This window comes from Manacus candei, unplaced genomic scaffold (assembly GCF_025592945.1).
Source record: "Manacus candei isolate 608988 ecotype Guabito, Panama unplaced genomic scaffold, ASM2559294v1 h1tg000124l, whole genome shotgun sequence".
Lineage (NCBI taxonomy): Eukaryota > Metazoa > Chordata > Aves > Passeriformes > Pipridae > Manacus > Manacus candei.
Genome location: NW_026138172.1, coordinates 415,518 through 439,920, shown reverse-complemented (window position 1 = coordinate 439,920; position 24,403 = coordinate 415,518). Strand labels below are relative to the sequence as shown.

The 24,403-nt window shown below is 45.1% G+C and overlaps 1 protein-coding gene and 1 long non-coding RNA gene across 2 annotated transcripts; both read right to left on the bottom strand.

Annotated features, from left to right (window-relative positions):
• Nucleotides 1-206: 206 nt before the first annotated feature.
• Nucleotides 207-19,742, bottom strand: LOC127462279 (uncharacterized). Its single transcript, XR_007900388.1, has 3 exons — nt 18,033-19,742; nt 17,638-17,724; nt 207-2,633 (listed from the first exon to the last, which is right to left on the bottom strand). It is a non-coding gene; the product is annotated as an uncharacterized LOC127462279 (long non-coding RNA).
• Nucleotides 19,743-24,181, bottom strand: LOC127462260 (potassium voltage-gated channel subfamily A member 6-like). Its single transcript, XM_051770732.1, has one exon. It carries the CDS (start codon nt 24,117-24,119, stop codon nt 22,560-22,562), a length of 1,560 nt encoding a protein of 519 aa, XP_051626692.1. The 5' UTR covers nt 24,120-24,181; the 3' UTR covers nt 19,743-22,559.
• Nucleotides 24,182-24,403: the final 222 nt, after the last annotated feature.

Sequence of the window (24,403 nt, the reverse complement as noted above, 5' to 3'; positions counted from 1 at the left end):
CTCTTGGAAAGTGCCCAGGTCAGCTCAGTGGCAGCAGGACAGTGCAGGACTGCAGCAATCACCTCTGAGGAAGAAAAGGTGCACTTCTGCAAGTGGACGTGGACTGTCCTAAGAAAGCTGCATTAATTTCACATCAAATATTTCATATGAACACAATAAAGTCCAAGAGGGCAGCCAGTCTTTTTGATGAAGAAAACACAGCACACTTTAAAAAATACTGATTTTATTCATATGTTCTAGCCTACTCAACACTGGATCACACTGGTAGGAACAACCACAGATATCTAATTACGTGACTTAAAAGGTTCTTGCCTGTGCAAGTTTGGGTTTAAGTCAAGCACATATTATGGTACCATCAATAAGGACAATGATTGCTTTTCAAAGCTCAGTTGAGTCCCATCTCCCTGGTCAACTTCCAAGCCTAATAACCTCTTCTGCCACTGTGTGTGGGACTGCCTACAAAGAACTTGGATTCTCAAAGCCTGAATCCAGCAAACAGCCTGAAGCATGTGCTCCATCAAAAAATTCTCTACACCTCACGTTCTCTATTGGAAAGGCTTCAGGTTTTCATTGAAACAAACAAAAAAAACCCCACCATCAACAATTGCTCAGAAATGTTGAACCAGATTTCTATCAAGCCGCTCCAATAAGGGAGCTGGAATTACTTATTTCACCACATGGTCTGGCCTGCAAATTCCAACTGTCTTCCTTGAAATAATGCATCAGAACCAGGTCTCACAGCAAAAGCAAAGCAATCCTGTTACTATCACCCCTGCTGATTGTGTGGGCACACAGCATGGTCTAAAGCCTCTGACCGGTGCGCCGTGTGCCTGAAGGGTATCCATGGGCTTCTGCAGGATAGTTATGCTTTTCCAAAGGCAGCCTGCACCTAGGCTGACTCTGAAGACAACTTCCTTTGCTGTCCATGGCAGCTCTGGTCACTCACTGTCAGCCACATGGCAAGATCAGGATACACAGAGACTCAGAGAAGTCCCACAGTGCAAGCTGGCCGGCACTAAGACATAGAGTAGGTCTCTTGGGAACATGGAGTACACACTGCCTAAGGACCACAGCCTCACATCCACGCTCAGGACTACTCAGAAGACCTGCTCCAGAAGCAACTTTCAATCTGGCAGCTCAGGGTTTCTTTTATAAGCCTCTGTGAACCTGACAGGTAGTCAGGATGTCACAGCTTGTCAGAGTTCAGACCCTCAGGTATTACAGCCCAGCCTGTTACAGCTGCCAAAGCAGAGTGAACTGCCTTCTACCTCTTTTCCCTCACACACTGACTGTGAGAACTGCCAGACAGGCTAAATGTCACTCATGAAAATAGAGAGGGTGTTATTGATAAATAGTTCTAGGGAACTCAGTGCCCAGCATCCATCAGACTAACTTCTGAAAATCCCAGTCATCCTGCTTACTCCACTCTTCTCAGTCTCTCCCCTTCCAGAATCAATTCTTTCTACCCATCCTCCCACTCTCCTGTGCAGAGAACTGACAACACACACAGGGTGGATCCACATGTGGTTATGGAAATCTGGCTGCACGACTGACCTTTGGTGCTGCCAAAGGGAGGGAATTCCAGGCCACAGCATCCCTCTCTGCCCTTCCCTTTTCAATCCTAACTGGGTTTTCAAGCACTTTCAGCACAGCACAGCATGGACTTGTGGAGCTTGAAAAGCAACAGAGGTTCTTATCACAATGGTGCAACAGGAGAAAACTTCAGAGCATTTTCTGGGAATGCTGAGTACAATTATATCATAATTTCAGAACTGTCTGGCTATTGTGTCTTCTAAATCACACAAAAGACTACCACAAACAGCGCTATTTTGGTGAAAACCTCTATGACCACTGAAACTAAGTCACTAACTCCTTTAGAGCAGGCAATGGACTCACATGTTCACAAGAACTGACTGTACATACACTAGGCAAGACGCTTTGTAGGTACATGAGAAACACCTCTAGTTTGGGCCCATCCCTTACACAGCAGATATTTTGCATGAACAGGATGATTGCTACCTGTAGAGCTATGTGAAATACCTACCTTTTATCTGAGCTATGAAATCACAGTTTTAAAAAGCACAGTAACCCGAGGCCAAAAGACAGGCAGACAAACGGACAGACTTCGGTGACTTGCTCAATTCTCTGGAGAGAGCTCTTCTAAGGGATGACCTTACCCATTTGCCAGGTCTGGATCTTCCACTTGAAAAAAAAAAGTTTAAAGGAAGTTTCAACAACAGAGTCTTTTGGAGATGTCCTGTGTCATTTCCAGCTTCCCACAGAACTCAGTGCTTGTCTGGGGTTTTTGATGAACAGCTCATAAATTGCTGCAGTTGAATCCTGTTTTACTTGGTTTTCCCAGAAATGAGACACATTTGAATCTTGTAGGGGATTCTCCCTGCCTCCTTCCTCCAATCCCTGTTCACATCTAGTTTCAGTTTCTTTGAACTGAGAGTGTTGACCCCTTCAAAATCAACAGCACCAAGAAAATCGCAAAGCAAGGAAAAGTTTCCTGTCCAAAAAGGTCGGATTCCCTGCACACAGGGAAATGTCACCAACTCTACAGTTAGAAGATGCAACCACCTCTTTTGCAGCATCCTGACATGACAGCCTTGCAGCATCCAGAATCCAGCCTAGCAAGGAAAAATAAAAAAAAAGTTTTGCGTTAAAAAAAAATGCCCAAGACAAAGGTGTTATTTTACATGGATCACAGTCAAGACACGTCAACCTAAGGGTTCATTTCCTAAGGAGAACGTTTGAAAGGACTGAATTTGAGATATCTTGTCAAGATTACTGCAGCTGGCTAAAACAGAAAGTGCTACATTTCTTTGATGCCTAGTGGGATTGGTTTTGGGGGCGATTTTTCCTTACGGCTGCTGGGAATTATACATATCTCTTCATGCAGGAGATGAAATACATTTTTCATACATTGGAAGGCTACAAAGTTTGTTAGGATGCATTGCAGTGCTATGCTCTCCAGGCATGGAGACATAAGGTCTGGCTTTTACTGTAACTGGGACTTTGGGAATTCCTACAGCCATTGGTGTCTAATTTTAAGTCCTTTTGAGACAGATCTATATTAACGATTTGGCTCATAAGCCCCCCTCCTCCATGTCAGGGGCAGGGAAGTCTCTCAGAGCAAGAGAGGGAATTTAAAATTGAAAATGTTTATTTTATTATTCTAAATCAGATCTGAAACAATTTATTAGGCAACAGATGGAAAACAGGTTGGGTCTGCAAGAACCTTTTGTTCTTCAGAGACTTCTCCATTGCCATGCTTTCATGCAATCCATTCTAGCTGCATCTAAGTCCATCTGTGCTGGAACCTACAGGGCTGTTAATAAGTTATGAAAAATATCAGCAGTCCTCAACAACAAAAGAGGGAGAAAGATAAAAAATAACTGGTTTTGCGCAGTATTTTCTACAAAGACAATTCCATTCCTCACTCAGTGCAGGAGTGTCAAACAGTATACCCACTATGAAAATCATGCACTTTCTAGTTCCCTGTGCTGCTGCAACTCCTGCTACTGCTTGACAAGGGCTCAAGTAGCCAGAAAAAGAACAGGCTATAAAAAGCATACCCCGGGCCAGAAGCTTGGCTGTAACATTGCCAAAGCCCAAAGGAGCAGAAAGAAGTGGGAGAAGCATTAGAGGCTGGAGAAGCCTTCTAAGTGAACAAAATTTGTCAAAAGCTCTATCTAGATTCAGAAGGAGAAAATGTCAGAAGCACATAAAATATATAAATATGTATCCTCATATAAATATATATTGACATATTCACACTCACACAGAAGGTACATATTTAAGCAGTGATTACAGATACACAGAGATGTGCAAGATATTACAAGTAAGAATTTGTAAAATGCATTTGCTCCTCATGAAGTTTTCTCAGGGAAAAAAAGGCCAGGTCTACCAACAAAATGTATGGCCTGTTTGCTTTGAGTTCACCAAAGTTGTGAGAAATCTCTGTTTTACAGGCTAAATATAATGCTGATCTTCAAAGCAAAATTCCCTCAGTGAGTTCTCTTTCATGTTAGCTTTTTCCTGTGGATTTATATCCTGGAAAGTTTTCAATCCAGGGATTACAGAGAGTGAACAAATTGAGATGCTAAGGCTGGTTCACAGTTCTCAAAAGATTCAGAGCAGCAGTAACTCTGGATCCCAGTGATTGCTTGGAGTTTGGTAAGTCAGAGACCCCATCACAGAACTCAGGGGCAGAGAGAGATGTCTGCAACACCTGCATTAATTGAACCTATGACAAATCCCTGGATTTTCCCGCAGAGAGAACAATCCCAGTGGTCTTTGGTTTGATTCTAGTTTTACACTGATGTATCTGATGTGGATCTTCCCCAAAGTCAGTAGAGATGTTCCACTGGTAAAGGGGAGAGGACAAGAGTCTAAATATTCATTATGGGATATCAAGGATCTCCTCTTATGCATCGTGGATATTAATAATCCAACAAATGCTTAGAAGTTGTAAAATCCTGATCTACAGGGAGAAGAGTCCTGCTCCTTTACAGTTTGCAAATGCTCTTTGGCAGTAAACAAGACTCCTCTTGCACTGCAAGTATTGGGTATAATGTCATCTGTCTGTTCAAAGTAAGGGTTGTGCAAAACTTAAAATCAATAGCAAAAGAAATGGGGTCTCAGTAGATAAAAAGAGGAATGACATAAAAAGGTTTTCAGGTTTGGCATGAAAAAAAATTTCTTGAAGTATTTCTAAATCAAAAAGCCCAAATTTTTCTGTACCATCTTTTGTCATCTGTTCTGTAAAAAAAAGGAATTGCAGGGATCAAACACCACAGCATTAAGAGATGTCTGCAAATGGCTTAGAAAGCATGAAAGAGCTGTTATATTCAGTTATAGTATAACACATAATCATTTAAAAATGCAAATATTGGGAAAAAACCAAACAGGGTAGCCACAGGACAGAAAAACTCACATTTTAAATCTGTCAAATAAGCAAGGGTTTAGCTTACACACCACAGCAGTGAAGGACTGACACGAAATCAGAGACTAGATCCAAGTTTATAATAGTGCTTGAAGGAAGGCACCGTTAAAATAATGATTAAAATAATGATTATTATCACTCACACAGAGAAAGCAATAGGAAAGGCTTTGAATGGGTCAGAGGAATGGTAGAAGGATCAAAGAAGACTTTTCTATGTCTATAATTCTATAAATGTAAAAGCAATCAAGTATTTAAAAGGAATGGACATGAAGAAAAACAGGAAGCATAAGATAAATGAAATACCAAAGTACTCCTTGCCAGCCTATGACTTACTCATCACTGTTCTTGCTTACTTACTTTTAAATACTATTTTAATGTAAAGTGCAAATCTAAACCAAGAATTTCCAAAGCAGCCAGTGATGTTGGATGCTCAGCTTGAACTATAAAGGGACTGAATTTCAGAAAGCAGGTCCTGTACAGAAACAAAACCTACTACATTGCTGAGGTCATTTTTTACAAGCTGGACCTCATATATACGTAGAGGGATGCAAGGGATTAATTTGGGGGGCCCATTTCTCTATTTTTTATTGCCCTTAATTTTGAGAGTCTGATACTGATGCCTGAATTCATAGTAAATGGCTCCTCACTCCTCAGTGAGGCTTTCTGAGACCAGTGACATGAAAAAAATGGATTATGTTCTGGAATGGGATGTAAACTCACCTGAGCAATTTTTCAACCCCATTTCAGACACCTTCCACATTTATGATTTGAAAAGATTCATGTTTAACACAGAACTGACTCCTGCTAACGTGGAAGATCCTTGAATCCTTCTCAGTGATGACAGATCCAATCCCATTTAAATTCTACGTGCAAGTAAGAGGGAGATCTACAAACAAGAACAACTCCTAGCAAGTTAATTGAGAATGATTTCAGGCTTTGAGTGTTTCTGGGGATAGCAAAGATGTGAGGAAAGTTATTTCAAGTGGATGTAACTCCACTGAAGAAAATCTTACTTGCTTTCATTTTGACAGACCCATGTGGCAGTCAGGTTATTACACTGTGCAAAGATAAGGGAGAGATGATTAAACAGATGAGATCCAGTGTATTTATAGTGCCCATCTTAAAACAGAAAAGCAGAAAATACCAACAGAGTTGTGGACTGAGCTGTTTCTAATGAGAGGATGAACTCCTTCCATGTCCTGCTACAGTAAAGGACACTGATGCAGTGGACACATAAAATCAGCTGGAAATAAAATAAGTGGAAAGATGCAGAACTGCCTCATGTGAGATTGGTAGTTTTAACTTGATTGAGCGAATCAAAACATTCAGGGGAATCCCCAAAACTCCATCATCCCTCCCCAAATTAAATCTCCAGTTTAACCCCAACACAGGGCTGGCCATATGCAGCTCACACTTCTCTCCCTGGGAGCCATCTGGAGCTCCCTTGAAGAATCCTGACTTTCAAGCACATGTTGTGTTTAATTCCGACACTGACAGCCAAAAAGGACATTGTTGGATTTAATGACATTGTACAAAGACTATATTGACTTTCTCCAGAAAATGGGTGATGTGGCCAAGTCCCGCCTCCATTCTGTTTTACGTGTCTAAATCCAGTCCAAGGCCAAATGCTTGTCCTCAGCTGCCACCAAAGCAGCTCTCATCTCCAAACTTCTGGAGACAAAAGAACACTGGTAGAATGACAAAACAAGGCAGATCTACCACGTTGCCAGTGGCAAAACTCTCACCCAGGAAAGAAGGAAGAAGTGAAGGGCAGGAGGTCTCATTCCATTCTCCAAGGAGTACTCTGGAGCCAGACTTCCTCTTGTGCATCATTAACCCTACGTCCCACAGAGCTTCAGCAGCAAGGACAGCATCCTACTGTGCCCTGCACCAGCCTCCTTGATGCCTGGTGGCAAGGGAACTCTCCCAGCACTGTGGGTTCTGCTCACTGCACAAAAAGAAGCTGCTCTCCCTCTCTCATGTCTTGAAAGAGTCAGTCCACACTCATCTTAAAAAAAAAAAAGGTTTCTCTGTTATCAGGGGAGGTTTCTGCCCCTAAGTCCTGCTTCGGCACAGCCAGGGTGTAAAGCTGCATGAACATTGTGGAGGGTCCCCAGCACTGACTATTTAGATAGATCTGCAGTAACAAATGAAAGGGATTAAAAACTTTAAATGCTGAGGCAGAAGATGCTCCACATGTGAGTGGAGCCTTCATGGCTGGGTTGGTTTTGGCTGGGGCAGAGTAAATTTTCTTCCCACTGACTGGGATGGGGCCATGTTTTGGGTTTGTGCTGAACACAGGGTTGATAACACAGAGACATTTTTTGTTGTGCTGGCACAGAGACAAGGCCTTTTCTGTTTTTCCTACTACCACGCTGGCAAGGAGGCTGGGTTGGGAGGAGACACATTTGGGACAGGTGACTCCAACTGACCAAAGGGATATTCCAGACCCTATGGCACCATGATCAGTATATACAGTGGGAGGAAGATGGAGGAAGGTGGGGATGTTTGGAGTGATGGTGTTTGTCATCCCAAGTCACTGTTAGGCGTGATGGAGTCCTGCTCTCCCAGAGATGGCTGAACACCTGCCCACCCATGGGAACCAGTTTTGTTTGGCTTGTTTTGCTTGCCTTGTGTGCATGGCTTTTCCTTTCCCTATTAAACTGTCTATGTCGACCCAGGAGCATTCTGGCCTTTGCCCTTCCAGTTCTCTCCCTCACCCCGCTGGTGGTGGAGCGAGGGAGCGGCTGTGAGGGGCTTGGCTGCTGGCTGGGGTGACACCACGACAATGGCCAAACCCACCACTGCCAACACCCTATCCCAGTGCAGGTCACACATCCAGGTGTTGGCTCGTCTCATACCTCCATGGCCCACAGGATGGCACTGTGACACCCCACAAACTCCTCACGGGCTCTCAGTGGCACTCCTGACAGCAACAGTCAGTACAATGCAGACTTTTTCACCCTGCACGTTCTTCCTCTGAATTTTCAGGTTTTCCAGAATTCAGTGTAATTCTACAGATTCTCCCATGCTGGCGCTTGTCTTTGCCCAGAAATATCACCTCCCTTCCTGTGGGCATTTTGCTTGACTAACAACAGTAATCTTATTCCCAGAAAAGGCTCAGCCTGGAGAAAAGGAGGCTCAGGGGAGACCTTCTCACTCTCTACAACTCCCTGACAGGAGGTTGTAGCCAGGTGGGGGTCGGGCTCTGCTCCCAGGGAACAAGGGACAGGACAAGAGGAACTGGCCTCAAGTTGTGCCAAGGGAGGTTCAGGTTGGACATCAGAAGGAATTTCTTCACTGAAAGGGTGGTCAGGCATTGGAAGGGGCTGCCTAGGGAGGTGACAGAGCCTCCATGCCTGGAGGTGTCCAAGAAATGACTGGATGTGGCACTCAGTGCTCTGGTCTGGTTGTCAAGGTGACCTGTCAAAGGTTGGACTTTATGACCTTGGAGGTCTTTTCCAGCCTTAATTATTCTATGATTCTATGAACAGCTATTGCTCACAACACACTTAGTATGTTCAAAGTACTATAAAAAACCAACTTCAGTTCATAAACTTGCTATTTACCACATCATTTGCATTTTACTTCAGATCACTGCAAAAACTTGTAGTTTTTGTAGCCTACAGCTTTCCAGCACCAACTGTTCACCAAGCCTTTACACACCCATTCGTGGACACACTTGGCACATACACTCTTGTTCAAGCATCCACACAGTTTCCCAATCCTTTCCCATTTGTGGAGCCAAACCACAGATGTTAAAATTTGGGCTGTGCCTCAGATTTCAAAGCCTTCTCATCAGCGTTTGATGAGCCTATGACACAGGGCTTAGATTTTTCCCTCGATTCACAAAGCATCCCTTCAAGAGAAATATTCTGGGAGAACTGCAGAGTCAATGATTTTAAATTAAAATTCAACAAGATATGCTTGTCCTTATTAAAATTTTTGAAAAAGATCACGAAGGTCAATTACTTCAGCTTAAAGTAGCTGAGAAGATGAAGCAACCTGAGTTTTACTCAACTTGAATCCAACTTTCCTTATCAGCTTTAACTTCAGTTGCTAGCCCTTGTTAAATCCTCATCTGTTTTATCTTCACTGCTGTTTTAAATGCTTTTTTTTCAGTGTACCCAGGAAACCAGCACACAAAAAACCACCAAAACATTACAGCTGGGTCTGCAGCTGAGGCAAAGACAACAGTTGCTAAGGACAACGGCCTGCTGAGGGACAGCAAAACAGCCATGGTCCTGCCTTCTCTCCAAGTGTTGGGAAGCCAGGATTGGATGATGAGAAATGTGGAAAAGGGCCCTGAGGACAAGGAAACTTCTGCCATGGTTGTGGCAGTGGTAATAGTCCATTCCATTCCTTACTTCTCCCCTCCTCCCAGGGGTCTCTAGGGTTCCTCTGGCTCAGCTTGGCTTTCTCACTCTCTCCGTTCCTCCCCATGGCTTAACTCTGGTACCACATATCCAGCAATATTTAATTTTGCCCTTACAGCTGAGGCACACCAGGTTGGCACCATAAAACATTAACAAACCCAAAGCAGCTGCACGAATTTGTAGGAAAGCTGCCATGCTTCGATGGAGTCATGGAGTTAAAAGAAATCCCCACGAGTGGAAGGCATTGCTTTGGTGGACTCCACGCCTGGAGGTGGGTATGGAGGTGGCAGGGTGCAGGTCACACACTCCAGGATCAGCAGAGCAACAGCCACCTGGGCACAAGGACTGTGATCAAAAACAGCCACGCAAATACAAGTGATAAGTTCGGATCTCCACTATTGGTCCAACTGTTTCACCAGAAAAAAGCTTCCCAAAGGCCATGGTGTGTTTAGGCTTTAACAGACATTATTTTAAGTGCTGCCTTCTACCAGATTTCTGGGAGTGTGAATTTATGGTATCTTCTGACTGCCTGGCTGCTTAGCTAAGTATTTATACTCCCACTGTAGTTGCCTGAACACCCAGTAGTGAGGCTTCTGATTATTGACAGAAACCACGGAAAGGGGCATAGGGAAATATTCACAGAATCCCATAATGGTTTGGGTTGGAAGGGACCTTCAAGATCATCTTCCAACCCCATGCCATGGGCAGGGACATCTTGTATTAGACCAGGTTGTTCAAAGTCCCATCCAACCTGGCCTTGAACACTTCCAGGGACAGGGAAGCCACAGCTTCTCTGGGCAATCTGTTTCTGTACCTCACAACACTCATAGTAAAGAATTTCTTCCTAAAAAGATACTATTAATAGAGGCAATGTAACTGAGGGTCAATTAAAGAGGGTCAACATCCCATTTATCCTGTTTCCAGCTGTGAAAATAATGATGCCCTTTATGGAAGTTACAACCATGTGAAATCAGAAACAGGTTTACAGAGAAGCTCCCTAGAGTTCCCACAGTAACCAGCTGCCCCAGCTGAACATCTAGGACACAGGGTGTCCAGAGAACGTGGATGTTCCAGCCCCAGAAGTGCTCAAGGCCAGGTTGGATGGGGCTCTGAGCAACCTGGTGTAGTGGAAGGTGTCCCTGCCCACGGCAGGGCGATTGGAATGAGATGATCTTTAAGATCCCTTCCAATTCAGGCCATTCTATGATCCTAATTTCCCAAGCCTGCCTCACACCATCTGTTTGTGACTCCCTACAGGAAAAACATGGTCATTTGCATTACCTGAAGACAAGTAAGTTTACCAATGGATACACTAATTGTTCCCATAGAACCTTATCACTGATGAACACCCAACTGCATGCTGAGGAGAGAAAGATTTTATTTCCCTTCTGCAGCTAGGGGAAATTGAGGCACAGGAAAAATGAAATGTCAGATGCATACCAGATCCAGACCCAGAATGTACCAGTGAGCATCAGCCTATCCACAGACTGGTGTGGTGCTGTGGCAGATCTGACAGTCAAAACTCAAAATACTCAAATAGAAATTTCTGTTATGCTTTAAAACACTGGATTTCCAGGATAAACAGGTCTTGTTTCCTAACCATAATGAAAATTGACCATCTGAAAAAATAAAGGCTTCTAAAGCACCCTGTACCACACTGCCTGGTTGGCATCAGAAGAAAAATGTGAGAATTTGCCTCCATTTGCCTGAAACCAAGTCTCTGCATGAGTAGGCCATCAAAAAAAACTCCTCATGCATCATGGTGGGCACAAAGACATGGCAACAGTCCCCCTCCAAAAACATAAGGTTTTTGTGAGACTCACGCCTTGCATGAAAGACTCAGGCACCTAAAGCAGGACAGAAAGCAATTTGCAAGAGGATTCATCTGGGCCTTTTTACATATGCTTGTCTCTGAATCACCAATATATGACTAAATATAAACCATGAAGAGCCATAATTGCTATTCTATGTATCCTCCTATTCCTCTGAAAGATCATAAAGGAAGAAAAACCAGCAAAGTATTTAGGAGGATTAGTTCCTAACAATGTCAATGAAAATCTGCAGGAAAAAAAACCATCTTGCCAGATTCAAAGTGCAGATTTCACTATTCAGTACCAGCAGTTGGAGAGCTGATACAAATCTCTGAAAGAGCTTGTGAACTCCTCCCATCTCCAGTGTATCTTCTGCTGATGCTTTACCACCGTGGTCCCTGATACCAACTTATGAGGTCTAAGAGAAAAACTTGCTCGAATTTCCTTCTCTTGAACTAGCTGTTTTACTGCCAAGACACTGAGATATGTGGGACATCCAAAGGCCCTGTGACAGTAGTGGGGACTGTCCCCCTGACACCAAATCTAGAATTTAATTACCAAGACCTTCCTCATTAAGAGGTCCCTTAACTAAAGAAAAGCTTCACATCTCTTTTTGCTGAAATTACTAATAAGCAGAAATGCCAGAGCAAGAAGTACCAGTGGGTGTTTTTTGCTGCTACGTAGGTTCTGTGACTGGGGATGGAAAGATGCACCAGCCTCCAAACTCCATCGCAGCTTTGTCACAGCTGCAGCTGGCTTGATCAACATGTATTCAGGCATCTTCTATGGAAATGTTGATTAGTGGTTACCATGCAAAGAACTCCCAACTCATCTTCTCTGAAAACCCCTTAGTTAAGTGTTAATGGCACTTCAAAAATCTGCACAGGTTTGAGTTTTTTTTAAAGAGCCAAGAAAAAGATAAGTAAGGAGGGGAGCTATAGCAAATTCCAGATAGTGACTTCTCCCTCCATTCTCAATTCACCCACAAATTTTTCAGTAATAATTTTTTGTGGATTTTTTCCCCTTTCCTTTTTTTCCCCCCCTATTACTCTCCAAGTAAAAGCTCCTAAAAGATGACCAGCTGAATGGGAAAAGAAGGAGTTCAGAATTCAAAATGACACGTCCTAGCAAGTCAGACTGTGCTGTAAAAGTATTCTGGTCTCAGAGAACTTTTTTACCTGGGCAGGTTTTCCAGCTCAGAAAAGAACAACTGGCTTGGCTCAGCCACAGCCAAAGCTCTGGGACATCCCTTCTGTCACTACTGTATCCATGACACTTACCTTAATTCAAGGAAGTTTTGGAGCTGACACTGGAGCCACGCTGCTAGTAACCAGAAACAACCAATGGCTACCACTACATTGCTTAAAAAAAAAGTCTCTTAAAAACAAACTGTCCTAAACAAAGGGCAGTCCCCTCCCTTTCAAAAAAAACACCCCCACAAACCCCAAATCCACGTTATATCTTTCATTATAGATCCACGTATATGACACGAATGTAAAATTTTGTATTTTGCCTTCTTTACATACATTTTCTTAAAAAAACATTTAAAAAGGACAAATATTCAGAGGGAACATTAAGAAAATGATCATGCACATTGCAAAATTTTCCAAACATGCCTTTTGTAAAGAACACCAAAATGAGCTGAAACAAAAGCTCTCTCACAAATATTTCTGATTTTGAGGAAGGGGCACCTTTTGATGGAAATATGTCCTAGAGAAATGTTTACAATCCACTGCTGAAAGCTGTAGTAGATCATCAAATAAAAGACTAATGTATAAGCAATACTGAATACCCCCCAAAATGTTTCTGAAAGTCACAGCGCCGTTTCCAAGGACAGACTACAAAGATCAACTGCTTTGAGGGCATTATTTTGTAAGCATGAAGGCCCACAGTCTACAGTATTAAAAGGAATGTACCTAAGAGAATTGATACATTAAAATATGAGAATAATCTAGAGCTTGAGACATATAAATTAGTGATCCTTATCTGAACAAAAACTACAATGCTAAAGTAGATGTCCTAGGTTTGGCTATCTGACACCAGGTAACAGGTAAATCCATTCAACAGTGCTGCTCTCTACAGTTCCCTGAAAGGAGGATGTGGCGAGGTGGGATCAGCCTCTTCTCCCAGGCAACCAGCAGTAGGACAGGGGGAAATGGCCCCAGGTTGCAGCACGGGAGGTTCAGGTTGGATATTAGGAAGATTTCTTCACTGCAAGAGTGGTGAAGCATTAAAATGGGCTGCCCAGGGAAGTGGAGTCGCCATCCCTGGAAGTATTCAAAGAAAGTGGATGTGGCCCTTCATGAAATGGTTCATTGGGCACTGTGATATTTGACTGAAGGTTGGACTTGATGATCTGGGAGATCTTTTTCAACCTTAATGATTCTACAGTTCTGTGAACAACAGTTGTTGAAGATCATTCATCACTGACCATTTCTTCATACAAATCACAGAATCATAGAGTGGTTTGGGTTGGAAGGGACCTTCCTTTGGAAGGGATCTTCCTCTGGAAGGATCATCTCCTTTCAAACCTCTGCCATGGGCAGGGACACCTCCCACCAGACCAGGTTGCTCAAATCAGACAACCTGACGAAGCTGCAGCAGAGCTGACTCGAGGCTTTTCTCAACAAGAGATGCAATGCATTGTTCCAGTGATTCCAGGGAGCTCATGGTAGTTGAGGAATGACCAGAAACTCCAAGGAGAAGGAAGATCAGCATAGGGCTGGAGAGCTCTGGATAGGGAGAAAAGACTAGATGAGGTCAGCAGCAGTTCCAGGTTGAGGGGAAGCGCAATGAACATAGTTTGGTAGGACTTAAAGGGGTATGAACTTCCTCTGTGTCTCTAGAGTGGTTCCTAGAGTGATCTGGTATTCCTTGCCCCACCCTACCCCAGTCCTAGGACCTCCTTCTCTTCTCCCAGTCACATCAAGAAAAAACACCTCCCAAGACTCACAGCTCCTCCCCTAGTTCTGCCTCCTACCCACAAACCCCAAGTATTAAATAATAAAATCACCAGGACTTGGTGTTTTGTAGGTAAATGGGTGCACTATGTCAAACAAGCTGGAGGACACAAGATATGTGGGAAGATCTTAAAATTTCTCAGTTCTTTCTTCGCTTTTGTTTACTTTGCCCCCAGTATTTTCCTGACAAGAGGAGTCTTGTCCATCTTTTGCTAGCCTAGAAAAGTCAGCCTCCTCCAGCTTCCACTTGCACAGCAATTTCCATTCACCTGATTGTTCTTGCTCTTCTTCTGTGCATCCTTCCTGACCAAATTTAGGTCAGCAACCATTCACACAGCATTCCAGATGAGGCCTTACGAAATTAATACTTCCCAGGTGATACTGAATATGCTTCTTTGGAGACTTTCAAAGACTTGCACCTGCAATTTTTATGGCTGCATTACTCTGGTGGCTCAGTAAGTGACACTGGCACTCTGGCTGATCTAAGCATCCCCAGTCTTTCTTTCTGTCTGTCTTCCACCAAAATCTCTACGACATTAATTTCTGTGCTATTTAATATATTTCCATTTCTTTAAAGTCAATTATTCAGTCATCTAGTTCTGTGTCCTAATCCACAATCTTGAAGATGACACCTAGGTTACTTCACTGCTAAATTTTGTAGTCTCAGCCCTACTGCTAATATTCTGAACTATCCCAGGACTAATCCTTGAGGAACATCTTTACTCTGTTTTTTACTGACTCAGAGAATGGATCAAGGGAGGTGATTCTGCCCCTCTGCCCTGCTCTGGGGAGACCCCCCTGCAGTGCTGCCTCCAGCTCTGGGGGCACAGCACAGCAAGGACATGGAGCTGTTGGAGCGAGTCCAGAGGAGGGACACCAAGGTGATCAGAGGGATGGAGCAGCTCTGCTGTGAGGAAAGGCTGAGAGAGTTGGGATTGTTCAGCCTGGAGAAGAGAAGCTTTGGGGTGACCTAATTGTGGCTTTCAGTACCTGAAGGGAGCCCACAAGGAAGATGGAGAGAGACTATTTCCAAGGGCCTGGAGTGACAGGACAAGGGGCAATGGCTTCAAACTGACAGAGAGCAGGGTTAGATTGGATAGTAGGGAGAACTTTTTCCCTGTGAGGGTGGGGAGGCCCTGGCACAGGTTGCCCAGAGAAGCTGGAAGTGTTCAAGGCCAGGTTGGATGGGGCTCTGAGCAATCTGATCTGGTGGAAGGTGTCCCTGCCCACGGAACTAGATGATCTTTAAGGTCCCTTCCATCCCTAATCATTTTGTGATTCTATGCCTCTATTTTTTTCTATTAACCCTAACCTCTCCCATCCCATGTAGCATTTTTCTGTACAGCATGTGAAGCTTGCTGTCCAGTTTCAGGAAAGGCATGACCAAGATCCAAAGAGTTAAGAGCAGGAAAGATATAGCCCAATTTGTTTAAACTTAGTATTCCCTCAAAACAGAGACTCTGAAACCAGCAGATGTACAGTCAACCTACCACGACTGCAGCAATTTTCACGTAGCTCTAACAGCAAAAACCTGTAGGAGGGGTAGAGTTTGTCTCCACATCTACCTCTGCCACCCTTCTGTTGTTGTATTATTTAAGACTTGCAGTCACATTTCTGCGGCTTAAAACACTCTGTATCCACACAGAAAACATCCAAGCAAGAGGAAGCCAATGCAAGCTGGAATGGGAGAATGGTCGAGAATTCAGGACCAGTACTCTGCACGAGGAACCTGATGGCCACACAAGCCTCTCACTAGCCTGGATTCTGCTCCAGCCCTGGCACGTGAGTGTGATGTCAAGGACACAAAAGAGCTGAGCATGGCACAGCACGCAGGCACTTGCCTCCACCTTATGGGGTGACAACAGCACACCCTCCTGAGGGCTCCACAGCAGACATGCAGACAAAAGGACTGTGGTCCAGTTCTGCTTTCAACAGGGATAAATTTGGAGTCACTTCACTGACGTCAGTGGAGTTATTCCAGAATTGCACCCGTGTAAAAGAGGGCAGCATCTGCTTTCTGAAAATGGATGCCATCAAGCTAATTGAAAACAACAGATGCATCAAGGAGCAGCAAGAAGAGAGGGTAATGCTCCAGTTTTCTTGTAAAATACCATTTAATTTCCCTCCAAAGAATGTAAGAGTATACACCAACATATACTGGAGTATACACCAATATGTAGTCTAAAAACTAAACCTTTTGTTGGTGTAAAATTGTATACAACCCTTCAGGTGAATGGAATGTGTATCTGAAATACCTGAAGAGATTTCCTCTCATCATCTGCATTTACAGTCCTCTTCTTTGGGCCTGATTCTTCTCTCACACTTAAATTAGGAGTCATATCACTCATATTCTTAAGAAAGTATTTATCTAACCTTAAGTAGAGAGCAGAATTGAGACCTCTGTTTTCTTTAAACAAACAACAGCTGAATTTGGTAATTAAATGGATAAATTTGTGATTTACAACATTTTTTGACTAAAAGCCTTCCAAAACTTTATACCACTGAATAAATATCTTAGTGAAAATAAAGCCAAAGAAGGACTTACTGAGTCTTCAAGGATAAGACAAAAGTTTCCCATAGATCTTGTCTCTAACAAACAGTCAACACAGCTTCAGTATTTGGGGTGACCATGGAAGTTGATGAGCACTTTTTCTTCTGTAAATCCTGTCTTTCTTTTCACTAAGAAGTACTTGCACATTGCTTCAGCCCCTCTTATTAATTTGCACTACAGACAACATGGATATTCCCAATGGTGAGAGTTTATCGGTGAACGTTTATGCTTTGGCAATGTAAAACCCACACTGATCACAGGCACGTGTTTCCCACAGTGTAAAACCATGCTATGCTATGCAAGCTCTTGTATCAGCCAACAAGCCCCAGACAGACTTCCCTGGATCACAGGAAAACCCATGGAAAGCATGTTGAATTAATAGGTACTAACAGCATAAGCTACACTTTAAAACAATTAGTGCAGTCTCTGCCTGCTTTCCCAAAAAAAACATTTTTCTGGATTTATCTCCCTGGCTAGGCTCGTGTGTTACTTAGGACCTGACCCTCCAAAAGAAGAGCTCCTTCTTGAAGCTAGCAGGCAATTTCCTCACCAACTGTCTTTGGTGGCAGCTAAGGACATTCAGGCTTCACAGGTTCCTTTCATCAGGGGATTAAGTCTTTTCATCCTGCAAACACCTGCTCCCCTCCTTCTGTGTAAAGCAGGTGACTGCAATTCAGGCATTAGACTGTGAACCTGCTGATAACATGGCTACAAATGTCTTCAGAATAGGATCTGTCTCTAGTGCAACTTCAAAGAGCAAGATGAAGAGCTCAAGGCTGTGCTTTCATTTACAGCAACGTAAATAGTGCTATCTTGTGCTTACAGGGCTGCCACTGAGGGCAGGATCTTCTTTAGTCTTAAACTTCCCTGTGGATTTCTCCACATACTACCACCAATAAGAAATAAATAGACAAAATGCTGCTGCTCTTATTTCTGTCAATATAAACTTTAAAGAGAAGCCTAACTTTGCTGAGCTCAGTAGACTTACTTGGACTCAAGTCAGATGAGCACTTTTGGGAAAGCTGTGGTTAACTCCTGCTGTAATCTGCAGATCCTTCCCTGGTGTAAACAGGACCTCAAGAAAAGAACAAACAAAAATAAGCAGTTTAACAAACAGTACATAAGCTTTGACTTGATGCAGAAGATTGAAGTTGGAGCCAGATATAATCCAAGGTAGTTGTACTAAAAGGAGTTTTGCCAGCTTGAATCAGCAGATGGTGAGGATCTGGCTCATACTATATTTTTGTAGTTTATAATTATCTTTCTTTCTTCACCTAGAACCAGATTCTCCCTTTAGGCTGCAAATCTTAATTATAAAATCCTTCCTCATTAGTTTCAAGAAATTCTTAATCATTAATTTCATAGAACAAAAAGAAACCTTACCTATTTTAGCTACAGCAGCTGATGCTGGAGCTGTTTATTCCTCTGCTTTCCGGGTTGATGCTGTTCTTCCCATCACTGTACAGAAGACACTTCAGTCCTTACCCTCTCTCTTACTGCCCTGAATTTCCTTTATACTCACTCTTCTTTATCTCCATAGGGATCTCTGTATACTGAACGAGAGGGCTGAGAGAACACCAAGTCCAGTCACCTTCACCCCCATGGCTGCTGTAGCAGTGAGTTTTTATCCATGAAAGAAAAGGGCCAAACAGAAAATTGCTCAGAAATCCTGAATTCCAACATTTTCCACACAGGAGCAGAATAGGAATTTCATCTTGGAAAGAAGTGCAGGAATCTACTGGCAATGCAGACCTCGAAATATCACAAAACAGGTCTTCATGCCTTTCACACTTACAGTCCTTTAAGTGGATTAAAAAATGGTGTCCTCAGTAGAATTCTTTTTCTTCCTTCCCCACCTCCAAGGAGATGATTTCTGCCCTGTCCTGATTTGGTGCAAAACATCCTGTGGGAAAAATTCTCTGGGGAGCTGATTGTCACAAACCAGCCAAGGGATCAGGAAGGAACAATAGTCTTTTCCACTGCAAAACTATTTCCTAGTGAGTGTTGAAAGAGGAATTTCTGGTCTTTTCATGTGATGCTTTAGCTTGTGTTCCCTGTCACTGGGCACCCAGATGACTCTACATCCACAGGCCAGTTGTCCCTCAGCTCCTTGACTGAGTGCCCAGATTGTCCCTTCACACACTCTCCAACCCCCCCTGTGTACAAGTTAAATCTCTTCCCATCTCCAGGTTTGCCCTCCCTTCTTTCAAAGGCTGGTAACTGTCCTTCTGAAGTTGGACAGGACAAGCTGTACATGATACAAGGTGATGGGATCATCTTCAGGAAGCAAGGAAAACGTCTGTGAAGATGAGGTGCTAATATCTGAAAACAAAATATCCAACGAGGGCTTTTGCTTGTAGCCACAGTCACAGCGTAGAGAGAAACAGTCCGGGAGGTTGTTATGGAAACAACTCCCTGGAGGTGCCTACTTGGCTTCACGAGGATGTGCTCTACCTTCAGAAGGAAATAGCTTCAGAAGGAACAAGACAGATTTGCATTTTGAACATTCGGGGTGAGTGCAGTGGGCTGAGAACTTGAGGTAAAATTCTTGAAAGCATTTCTGTGATTTGGTGACAATGAGACCTCTGTAAAGTCGATGGCACAGGTGCCACTATGTCATTTCAGTCACAAAAAAACCCAAAAAAACCCAAAAAACCTTATTAAAAATATCCAATTCCACAAGCTCTATAATATATGGGATTATTGATGACTCTGGGACCTCACTGCAGTTCAGGAGGTGTTTAGAGAAGGATTTACATGCCCAAATGACTCCCAAGGTTACAATTTCCACACTTCTGTTAGCTTTTTGCATTTCTCTTCGCTCTAACACAGAAAATCCAGGGAACAAACACCACTCCTGCTTTGTACATTTTTACATGCACTTTCTTTTGAAAAATTAAAAATGTGGATGACAAAGTCTGCACAAAGCTGCCTGTTTACAACAGAATTCCTTCGCACCTTGGGTATGCATGCCCCTCATCTGTATGAAGACTTTTAAAACCCACTAGAAACTCACTGCTGAATTTCACCAGAGAACAGGAAATCTCTTTTTTTGCCGGAGTCTCCATGCCCAGAGGTCTGTCATGTTGGTCTGAGCAGGGAGGGCTCCTGCCTGGCAGGGGCAACGGGGCCAGGCTGAAGGGAAGAAACGAGCACAGGAATTTTCTGACACGGGCTCAGCGTGCGTCTCATGACTCCTCCCGAACTCATGTTTTAACCTGAGTTTTTTATATCTTACTTTGGGGAAACTTCTATCAGCTGATATACTCAGGCATAAAATATCCCCAAACATGGGCATTCTGCTAGGATAGGGCAGGAGCCTTGAAACATTCCTCTTAAACAGCAGGTTCTTTGGCTGGTTTCCAGCAATGTGAAATTCAAAGGGAAGTCCCTCTCTTGCCCTCACAGTAAAGATTTCATTATAGTGACCCTGAAACACAACTAACAACAACACCAGCTTTTTACTCAATAAACTCAATGACCTGGACTTGGATCCTTTTAGACAAAATCAACAGAGATGCCACCATGCTGATCTCCTTCCTCAGTCCCACTTATTCACCAGGACAACTTACCCACCAGCTGATTACACTCTTCAAGGGATGCAGAATGGCTCCCAAGGCCCAGAGCTTCACAAACCTTTGCCTCAATCCCAAGGAAGCAAAGAGAATTTATACATTATTCAGGCACACTCCTCTGAGCTATGAGCCCTCACCACACCACGCCTGTATCTCCCAGACTGACACAAGTGGCATTTTCCTCCTGATTTCAGAGAGAGAGAGAACAGAGATTTTAATACAATGGTTGTGTGCTGACCCCACGGGAGATCCCTGCATGCTAAAAACCTTGGAGAGGATAACAGGGCTCCGGAGAAATGGAGCAGAGTCAGGATTTGCACAAACAACTTCTACCATATGACCAGGGCCCAGATGAGGAGAGGCCACAGTAAAAGCACTCTAGGCATGGAGCCATATCTCAAGATGACTGAAAACAGGCAGGGTAATGAAGATGCAAACAGATCCCTTCTCATAGCCAGTTCTAACTATATTAAAGTATATGGATGGATTTCTGAGCAACCTGATCTAGTGGAAGGTGTCCCTGTCCACAGCAGAAGGGTTGGAACCAGATGATCTTTTAGGTCCCTCCCAACCCAGGCTATTCTACGATTCTATGATATGCCTTTAGCATTCTCAGTCTTATGGCTGAAAAGCATTATATATACATAAAATGCATTCTATGTATTTTGCACCTGGATATTATGTCTGGTTTATGTATTCCATGCGTCACATGCAATATGGAGTACATTCTAATATGCATATCATACAAGATCATGCAAGGCATTAACGGCTGCCTTTGCTTTCATACACATGCAGACATGTGAATGCAAAATATACACTTAGATTTCAAACAGGAAAGGCTTTTCCTTGCAGAAAAATTTGCCAGTAGAATCTGAAAGCATCCATTCCCCCTTTTCACCTGCTGGCAGCAGCTGAAACGTTTTAAAGTTCGATGTAAGGCAGAGCTGACTGAAACTAATTCAATGATCTCAGAAGCAAAATGTGCATCTTAAGACACATATCTTGGCAAACCCGGCACTGCAGGCCAAGCTATGCATATCTTGCATTGCTGGCATATACTGCTCTCATGAAACCCAGTGCAAAAAACACTGCTGTCCCTTCTATCCATGGAACACCAAACACTGGCTGGATCAGTCACACAGCAAAAGCATCCCTTCAAGGCTAGTTGCTTCTCCCCTCATTTGAAACCGTTGGGTTCGTGCAGATAGCTCAGGGAAGTTTGTAACCACAGTCTCAAATGTTAACACACCCTGAAGCAATTTATGCCTGTGAGTCATTAAACCTTCGAGATCCTCCCACAGCACAGGTGCAGCTGCCTGTGGTCAGAATTTTTCAGCCTTGTCAACAAAATACTACCATGCAAACTTCCCTCAGCTATACGAATGCTCAATGTAAAAAAAGCAGTGGAGTCAACTGCTCTCACATGCCCAAATACAGAGCTGGGTATCTGAGGCACAAAGTACATCTTATTAAATGCTATTGTGTGGAGATAACAAATGAATTTACTCAAATGCGCCTTGCATCAGAAGGCACTTACCACTATGAAGATTAAGTTGGTACTATAAAGGCCAATTAACATCAGGGCACTGGCATAAATAAGGCTGAGATAAGCTCAAAATACAGAGAATCATCACCAATACTGTTGACTGCCACAAGCCTGTTTTTGATACATGGTATATACGGTGACGAGCAGCAAAAGAGCCTTCAGATCTATGCACCTTTTTTTTTTTTTCTTGAAACACAAACCAAAAAGAGGATCTTCAGCATGCCAAGGGTTGCAAAGAAGGCAGGCATCTGCTTGCTGACCCTCCCCTACAGCTGCAGAGCTCGCTGTGCTCCTGGCTGCAGCGTTTCCATTATTCAAAGGCAATGGCATGGCAGGCGTGACCGATCCCACAGCCAAGGGCACCGCGCCGGCACAGGAACCAAGGGCACAGCTTGAGCCAGATGTTTGTTTGCGGCCCCTTTAACTGTTCACTCTGCTGAATCCTTCAGCCGAAGTAGTGGCAAGGGCTTCTCTGCCAGTGGAGTAACAATGCTTGGTTTCAGAGCAAATGTTGGGTTAAAAGCAGTCTTCAAAAGCAGAGAAAGGAATTCCCAGGGGAGTGGGGGTGACAGCTAGCACTCCACGGAATAAAGCAAGAACATTTCTGGCCGCACACAGTAATGAGAAACAGCAAATCAGGACAGAAGAGCCCATTATCACAATCATTCTGTTTACGGTATCACAATTCACAGTCTGGCATGTAAATGCTGAATAGATCCAGCTGCTTGTAGGAAGGCTGCTGTAGAGCAGCTCGCAGCTCCATGTCTGGACCCAGGAGAACATAACTGATCACACCTCTGTCAGCATCTTCTTCTCTTTAAAACCCTGGTTACTGGGAGGAATGAAGTTGGAGTATTTCATGGACTCCAGGTCTTCTGCTTCCAGGAATTCAGATTTGCTGAGAGACTGGTTACTGTCCCCCTTCTTAGGCTCAAAGAAGGGTGACTGTTGCTGGCCACAGGTGACGTGGGTGTACTGGCACTGCTCCTCATGATCAGTCTCTCGGTGGTAGAAGTAGTTGAAGTTGGACACAATGACAGGGACGGGGAGGGCGATGGTGAGCACACCTGCAATGGCACACAAGGAGCCCACAATCTTGCCACCAATGGTCATGGGATACATGTCCCCGTAGCCCACGGTGGTCATGGACACCACTGCCCACCAAAAAGCATCAGGGATGCTGGTGAACAGGGAGTCAGGGTCATCAGTCTCTGCAAAGTAGACAGCGCTGGAGAAGAGGATCACCCCGATGAAGAGGAAGAAGATGAGGAGGCCCAGCTCCCTCATGCTGGCCTGGAGAGTCTTCCCTAAGATCTGAAGCCCCTTGGAGTGCCTGGAGAGCTTGAAGATCCTGAAGACTCTGACCAGACGGATGACCCTGAGGATGGCCAGGGACATGGCTTGCTGCTGGCCCCCGTTGTTGCTGCTGCCCCCAGATTGTTGCTTCTGCTGCTGCTGCTGGGCCAGCTCGGTGCCCAGGGTGATGAAGTAGGGGATGATGGCCACGATGTCGATGATGTTCATGATGTTGCGGGAGAACTCGGGCTTGCTGGGGCAGGCGAAGAAGCGCACGAGGAGCTCGAAGGAGAACCAGATGATGCACAGGGTCTCGATGAGGAAGAAGGGGTCCGTGAAGAAGGGGCCGGCGCCGGCGGCAGGGCGCAGGGGCGGCGGGGTCCCGCTCGGGGCCGGCGGCGGCGGCAGCAGCAGCGCCTCGTCGCCGAGCGGTGCCGCCTCCCCGAAGCCAGGCTGGGCGCCCTTGGGCTCCTGGCGGAACTCCGGCAGGGTCTCCAGGCAGAAGATGACGATGGAGATGAGGATGACCAGCACGGAGACGATGGCGATAGCGCGGGCCGGCCCAGAGCTCTCGGGGTACTCAAAGAGCAGCCAGACCTGACGCTGGAAGTGGTGCTGGGGCAGGGGCTTCTCCTCCTCTTGGATGAAACCCTCGTCCTCCCGGAAGGTTTCGATGGCCTCCTGGCCCAGCTGGTAGAAGCGGATCTCCTCCAGGAAGATGTCGAGAGGCACATGGACCGGCCGGCGGAGCCGCCCCCCGGACTGGTAATAGTAGAGGATGGCGTCGAAGCTGGGCCGGTTGCGGTCGAAGAAGTACTCGTTGCGGAGCGGGTCGAAGTAGCGCACCCGGCGGCTGGGGTCGCCCAGCAGCGTGTCGGGGAAGATGGAGAGGGTCCGCAGCTGCGTCTCGAACCGCAGCCCGGAGATGTTGATCACCAGCCGCTCGCTGCTGCAGCAGCTGCCGCCGCCGGCGCTCCGCTCCTCGCCCGGCGCCTCCGCCTCTGCCTCGCCCGCCCGCGGGGCCGCCAGCGCCAGCGGCTCCTCCGCCCGCATCCCGCCCGGTCCGCGCCCTCCGCCTCGCCCCGCTCGCCTTCAGCGCCCGCCGCCCGCCGCCATCCGCCTGTTGCGCCTCGGGGCGGCCGCAGCTCCCGGAGCGGCTCCTCCCGCGGAGCCGGGGGGCACGGCGGGGCTGCGCGGCTCTGCACACACACACACCCACACCGGGGGGACGGGGAGGGGCACAAGCAGACACACACGGGCACACGCAGGGACACGGAGACACGCAGACACGCAGACACACAGGCACACAGACACGCAGACAGAGCGCCCGCGCGGGC